The sequence below is a fragment of the Phalaenopsis equestris genome, unplaced genomic scaffold (genome assembly GCF_001263595.1).
Source record: "Phalaenopsis equestris unplaced genomic scaffold, ASM126359v1 Scaffold000002, whole genome shotgun sequence".
NCBI lineage: Eukaryota > Viridiplantae > Streptophyta > Magnoliopsida > Asparagales > Orchidaceae > Phalaenopsis > Phalaenopsis equestris.
Window position 1 is genome coordinate 33,697,336 of NW_018164444.1, and position 6,826 is coordinate 33,704,161.

The following is a 6,826-nucleotide window of genomic DNA, read 5'->3' on the forward strand; positions in this document are numbered from 1 at the left end:
TAGGGAAAGCCACCACCATCCAAACCAGGGTGCTAGATGGTTCCTCGGAGGATTCAAAATGGGGAGTGCCCTTCAACATCCTAGTTGGATGTCGTTGATATAATATGTGTTGAGAAAAAGGCTTGGTGTATTCTGACTTCAAAGGAAATCTGATTATAACATGACACTTATCAAAGAGACTGATTGCAAATTCTTTAATCACTTGCAAAATGTACATGAATTTTAATGATATCCATGTTGCGTCCAAAGATAACTTTTCCAACATTTTTGACAGCGAATGATTTAGGAAGTTAACAATCTTTATATGGTGAAAACAAGCATGGGTTTGTATTGGAAAAGGGAGGCTTTTTTAGGCACATGATAGTTCAAGTTGATGAAAGGGTAGGGAGGGTTATAGGGGCGTTGGACCCAACAACTCGACCATGACATTAGCAAATGACCAGGAGGTTTGAGCAAAGGGTTAAGGCACATTATAAATGGATGTTGAACCGGAAAAAGAGAATGTCGTTCGTGGAGGAGAGCGAAGGTCAAGAAGTAAAGTGAGAGGGGAACCTTGACTGCTCTAGAAGAATCTACAACATTCATAAGCTAAATGTGCGACTGCATGCCCTGGATACATGCAAGAAGTGCATGGGGATGCTCATAGAGAAAATGAAGTTGCAGCGAAGGCGCGCATATAGGGCGTTGCAAGGCTTTGCCATGGATGGGCACAAGGGTATCCAGGCTATGGTTTGCTTCAGCATACGAAAGAGGACATTATTTTTTTGAAGCAATATATTTATTTCATTAAATTCAGTAATAGGTATGGCATGTTTTCGTATTGATGACTGACTTGACATTTTTTTTGTTTTGTACCTTTTTTTTTTTTTTTCTGTGCAGTATATCGACCCAAACATACGGGAACTCTATTTTGTGTGCTTCAATCCTTCCATATACAAATCTCTTTCTTTACCTCGTATGCTGTAATTCCTTCTGTTAAATTCAGTTGGATGCCAGAAAGTTTTACAGTCACAAACTATGATGGAATTTTTTTCTTTTTTTGTTTTTGTGGTGATAAATATTTAAAATACTCCATGATAAAAACATGTAATTTCATTCTAAAAAATTTTGCTTAAAAGATGTTTGATTCTCTGTCATTGCTTGTATTATTTGCTTATAGAGTACCTTTCGTGTTCAGGAATTTTGAACTTAAAACTCTCCCAGCTTATGATGTTCGGGCCTCCTGCCATGCTTTTGCTTGAAAATCAAGTGGGGATACAGCACAGCGGATGTGTTTATACTTTATAGTTTCTCGCCTTCAGATAATGGAAGTTTTAATGGGGAAATATGAAAATTCTTGCAAGATATTGTAGATATTATTATAATTCTCACTCGAATAACGGAGCACTTTAGCATGTTTTTGATGTGCCATTTTACTTTCTATTATTATTATTCAAATGTTGTTGATTTTTGAGACATGGCTGGCATTAGAAAACCATGACTAGTTGTGTTTTTCTTCTCCTCTTTTATTCTGTATTTATTTATTGTTTTCTATTTGACTTTGCGTCGAGAGAAATGAAACAGCGTGGATGAAAAGCATGCAAAAAAAAGAAAAAAAAAAAGAAAAAAAAAGGATTGATCAAAAAAAGAAAAAGAAAAAGAAAAAAAAAAAGAGGAAGGCGGAGGAGGTTGCATTGAGGGGAAAGAAAAGCATACACAAAGAAAGAAGATTAAAAAAAAAAAAGGGCAGAAAAGGGCGAGAAAAAAGAAAGGGTATAAACGCGTGGATGTATTTTGCTTCAGTTCTCAGCTGCATAAATTCAGTTGTTCAAATAATAATTATAGAAAAAAAAAAGATGTAGATGTTTAGTTTTGTAAATAGTAGAGTTTCAAGTGCTATGCATGTAATTATCCCTTGTATTTAATTTCATGCTTTTATTATGCTGCATTTTAGTGTTTGTTTTATGTTCATCTGCTATAAATTTTTTTCTTGTTATAAGAATTCTACTTATTTAATGTTTATATTTATTGGAGAATTTAGTTTGATCATATTTATCCTATCTTATTTGTGGTGATTATTTCTGTTTTTATTTAGGTTAGTAATGTATTATTTTATGAATTTGAAGTTTTATTGTGTAGGTTTAAGACAATTCTGTTAATGACGAAAAGTCATTGCAGCTAAATTATTATCTTTAATGATTTACATGCTTTTGTGCGGACCTTGGTTTGCAAAATTAATTTTAAAAAAAATATATTATTAATTTAATACAATTAATTTAACTAAGGTTTTATTGATATCTTAATCAAATATTTTGATTAAAAGAGCATAAAAATTAAATGAATACATAAACGGGTAAATAAAAATGAAAAACCACAAAACATAATCAGATTAGTACAACAAAAACCGAATGAAAAGATGGACAAGTAAAGATTAATCAAAATGAAGGTTAATGAATCTACTCTAACAAGTGTAAAATAAATCAAATAATCTAACCAACCTAATCATAAAATTATAGCATAGCAATCCAAACTAATAAATTGATCAAGCAAACCAAAACTCCTACCAATTAATCAATTTAAATTAAAATGAATTAAAATAAATGAAAATTATATCAATGATTAATCAAACCTAACGATTGAACTTTTGATTCACTAATCAAATAAAAAAAATAATATCTAAATGAATATATGATATGAGATTTTCAAAATTCAGGCTTTTTATATAAATGTTCGTTTTGGCCCAACTTGCTTCATGATAATTTAAGTATAACAAATGATTATTATTATTTTCTTATGCAACTTTTGGAGAGGTTATTTATTTTGGGTTGTGCATCATTATTAGTATGAAGCTCTTGGGAGAATATTATTTTGCTCTTTATCTAGGATTAACTTGTTCATTCGTTAAACTCAATTATTACTCCTCATCTAAGTGGATCACCCTCTTAAATTAAAGATATTATAGAAGAAAAGTACAAAAGTATTGTGATCAAATATAGATTCAACATGCCTAAAGTTATGCAATAAGATAATATCTTGCTCTAACCTACTAACATGGTAGTATTTGTGGACTATTGTCTCTTCCAAAATGGGGACATCCATGCCTCTCCCATGTAAAACTTCACATATTTCTTTGATGAATCTAATTTGATATTTATCAAACTAAAATTTTAAAATAAAGCGTTCTATTGTGAGTGCCCAATAATCAACCTTCCTAGTCATATTATTGGATAGTAGGTTTGGTCCTCTTTTCAAGATTATCATTATTGTTAATCAAAATTATGTATTGATCAAATGGATAATAGATTATAGTGTACATATTTCAGAAGAACCAGCTCCTCCAATATTAACAATAACATACCCATCCTTATAACACTTATAAAGTTATCTCCATCAATGGATTTAAATTCTCAAATCCACTAACACTAATCCATCAAGTTGATGTTCAATATTGAGATTAGTGAGATACCGCCATCCTAAATTTCTAAAAAAAATATCTAAGATTATGTATTGTTGACACTTGATTTGTTCGTGAATCATACCCAAAGAATATAGCGTAAAGAGAGAGGGAGAGAAGGAGGGAGGAAGAGAGAGTGGGGTGCAAATAGTAAAACTTTGTATTACTCATGTCTTATTCTAATTATAGGGGAGAAAACACAATGTCATGATGTTACAATTTTGTCCATGCTTTAAAGATGTTAAACATATATTATATTTTTGCCCCTGTTTAAAGAGGTTGTATATAGTATTCTTAGTATTTTACACATATGAACCCATTGCTTGACTGCTCTATGGCTCAATCAGTTGAGTTTAATTGGCTTTGGGTCGATATGATTGATTCAATCAACTAGGCTTGGTCGACATTGCTGATCTTCTTATCTTATCTGGTTGTCAACACTTGACAACATATGAGAGGACTTCTAGACGTTCACGGTATGGTTGAGGTTGTTTAAAGGCTAGTTCTTCAGTCGGGATGACTTCTCGGTTGTGGTTGGCTCCGATGTCTCTTTATCTCATTTTTTATTGAACGATTTAAACTCGGATCATTTGGTCATCTCTCTCCTCTTCATGACTCGGTTGAATTTGGTCACGCTAGCTTTAGCTCGAACGGCTGTACTCGGTTGCATAAGCGAGGCTCATGTTCTTATGCCGTGGGCCCTTTCTCGTCATACTCTTCTCCTCTGGATTGTTAGATCTCCTCAAAATCAACATTGAGACATTTTTTATGTAAATGTATAATATGAGTATTTAATCTTATTTTTTATAATAATACGCATTATGGGAGTTTCTTTCTCATAAGTAAAAAAAAAAATCATTTCTTTAAAAAAACCATTGCAGCTCTCGAATAAGCAATTACTTCAACGCAGTACGGAGCCACCCATCCCAATAAGGTTCCTCCAGTTCTGATTGAAGCCGGTGCCTGATAAAGTTAAAAGAAAAAAGAATAAAAAAAAATTTATATCGAAGAAGCTCTTGTGAGCCGAAAAATCATTTTGGATAACATATCAAGACTTTTTGGCCTCTTATCTCATAGATTATATTATTATTATAAACAAATTTAAAAAAATGGTGTTTTGACGAAGCTCTTTTCCCGTTCAGGATCAGTGGGATAAGGGCAACAAACCAAGATGGAATTTTTATCACTTACGCGCAAGCCAATTTATTGAGCAAAATTCTCAGAGGGAGAGAGAGAGTTGGGCAATGGCGTCGCAATCGTCGGAGCCGACGAGGATCATGATGGCGGTGAACGAGTCGTCGATGAAAGGTTACCCTCACCCATCCATCAGCTGTAACACAGCTTTCGAGTGGACGGTGTCGAAGCTCATTAAATCCAATGCTGCCGGCTTCCGCTTACTCTTCCTCCACGTCCAGGTCCCTGACGAAGACGGTGCTGTTCTCGTCCCCCATCTTATTTATTAGGAACATTTCGGTTCCCTTTTTGGACTATAGTTTTATTCATTCATGCGCTACTATATAGGGTTTCATTTCAATCGGCGTGATTTTCTTTTGGTTTTGCGTGAATTTTCGTTTTAGTTTTAGGACTAAGTCTTCATGGAGGTTAATTGCCGGGATTTTATTAGTAAAACTGCTTAGGTATTGGCTAGCTCATGCTTGATTCTAGCAAAACTTCTGTTTGATGACTCTACGATTGGTAGACATTGTTTGTTGCTTATGCTTTTCTTTATTTATCTTGGGGAGCAGCATTTGAAGACATGGATAGCATATATGCATCACCTGAGGATTTTCACAGTATGAACGAGAAGGAAAAGATTAGAGGGCTTCACCTGCTCGAGTTCTTCGTTAAACGTTGTCATCAGTATGGGGTAAACTATAGATAGTGAAATCTTATATCTCTGTCATAATCTGCTTTTTGAGGGCAAACAAGTTTGTTGGTAACTTTTTTTTCTCTTTATTAGGAGAACATATAATGGGGTGGTTTAATTTCTACTTTGTTTGGTTGAACGGTTATAGATTCCTTGTGAAGCATGGATCAAGAAAGGCGATCCAAAGGAGCTAATTTGCAGTGAGGTTAAAAGAGTTAGACCTGATCTTTTGGTTGTCGGAAGCCGAGGCCTTGGACCATTTCAGAGGTAGTTTTTATGTCCATGTTTCCAAATTTCTTCCCTTCTTAATTCAACCTTAAAATTTATGTTATTTCCTTCTTAACAAAAGGCTTCTATTTATAGTTAATTCTTGCCAAGCAATGCTATCATTAAGTTCTCCCGTTGGTCTAATATTACAAGATTGAAGATGACCAAGTGAAGAACTCTTTACCTTTGTTCAGCAAGTAACTTTATTTGAACAATTGATTTAGATGAGATTTTACTATAAACTAGGCTCTTCTCATCATTAATAACTTTGTGTTCATTGCTGTTTTTGTAGTAAACTAATCCTGAAAATTTTAACTGATATAGTACCATACATGCATTAAAATTTAGATTTTATAATACTTTTTAGATTTTTTATAGGATTTATTTCATTTTTACTATGTTTGATTTTTAGGACTATTTTTATTTAAACTTAATACATATTTTATTTAGAAGTCTAGATTTGATTTTTAAATTAGTTTGTGTAGAATTTTGGGAATTAAGCAGGATGATTCTCATTGATAGGAAAAAGGGGTTTACATACATATTAAAAAGGGGTTTGATAGAATTTTGGGAATTGAGCTATGATGAATGATACCTTACTTACCAAGAATTCTTTTTACATAGAATTAAAAAATTCAGGGTTGTTGTCAGTTCGAAGGACCTAAATTGATTTTTTTAATTGAGTCAAAATGAAAGTGAAAATTTTTTAAGATGACCGCAACTTCCGATTTATTTTTTAAGATACAAACCCAAATTCATCCGAGTGTGTTAATCAATCAAGGTAAGGAACTACTGTTTATTTATGTAGCTCGGAGTTCGAGAGGGCCCCCATAAGTCACTATGAATTAGTGAAAAAGGAGCGGAAGGAGTGTAAAACTGAAGTGGATATGAGACATGATAATATTTAGCTAAATGTCAAATCTCACATTTGAACCTATATAGTCTTTTATTAGTAAACATCAAAAGATACAACTGTTTTAAATATTGAAAACTTGGTTGATCCAAACGACAATTTAAAAGTATCACAGAACATTCAATCGTCCAGGAAAAACTTAAACTACTGGATGGAGTGTCATTCTCATCAATGTCTTTCTCTTGGAAAAAGTAGAGCACGACTACCTGCTTAGCAGTTTCAATTATCCTCCATGAACGACGATCCTGAAAGATACAAACATCAGGAGAAAAATGAACAACATGATCAAGGTTATGTCAACTTATTGACTTTCAAGTGGTTACACTTCAACAAAGGTATGTGTAAC

At 33.2% G+C, this 6,826-nt stretch overlaps 1 protein-coding gene and 1 long non-coding RNA gene across 2 annotated transcripts in view; both read left to right on the forward strand.

Annotated features, from left to right (window-relative positions):
- The window catches only part of LOC110038325, a 16,993-nt gene extending 15,536 nt beyond the window's left edge, over positions 1-1,457 (forward strand). The window contains exon 2 of the long non-coding RNA XR_002295418.1: positions 1,178-1,457. This is a non-coding gene — a long non-coding RNA (uncharacterized LOC110038325). The remainder of the gene's footprint in view (positions 1-1,177) is intronic.
- Positions 1,458-4,521: 3,064 nt separating this feature from the next.
- The window catches only part of LOC110031457 (universal stress protein A-like protein), an 11,244-nt gene continuing 8,939 nt past the window's right edge, over positions 4,522-6,826 (forward strand). The window contains exons 1-3 of the mRNA XM_020734663.1: positions 4,522-4,864; positions 5,179-5,300; positions 5,449-5,567. Of these exons, the coding sequence (XP_020590322.1) occupies positions 4,678-4,864; positions 5,179-5,300; positions 5,449-5,567 (428 nt within the window). The 5' untranslated portion in view covers positions 4,522-4,677. The remainder of the gene's footprint in view (positions 4,865-5,178; positions 5,301-5,448; positions 5,568-6,826) is intronic.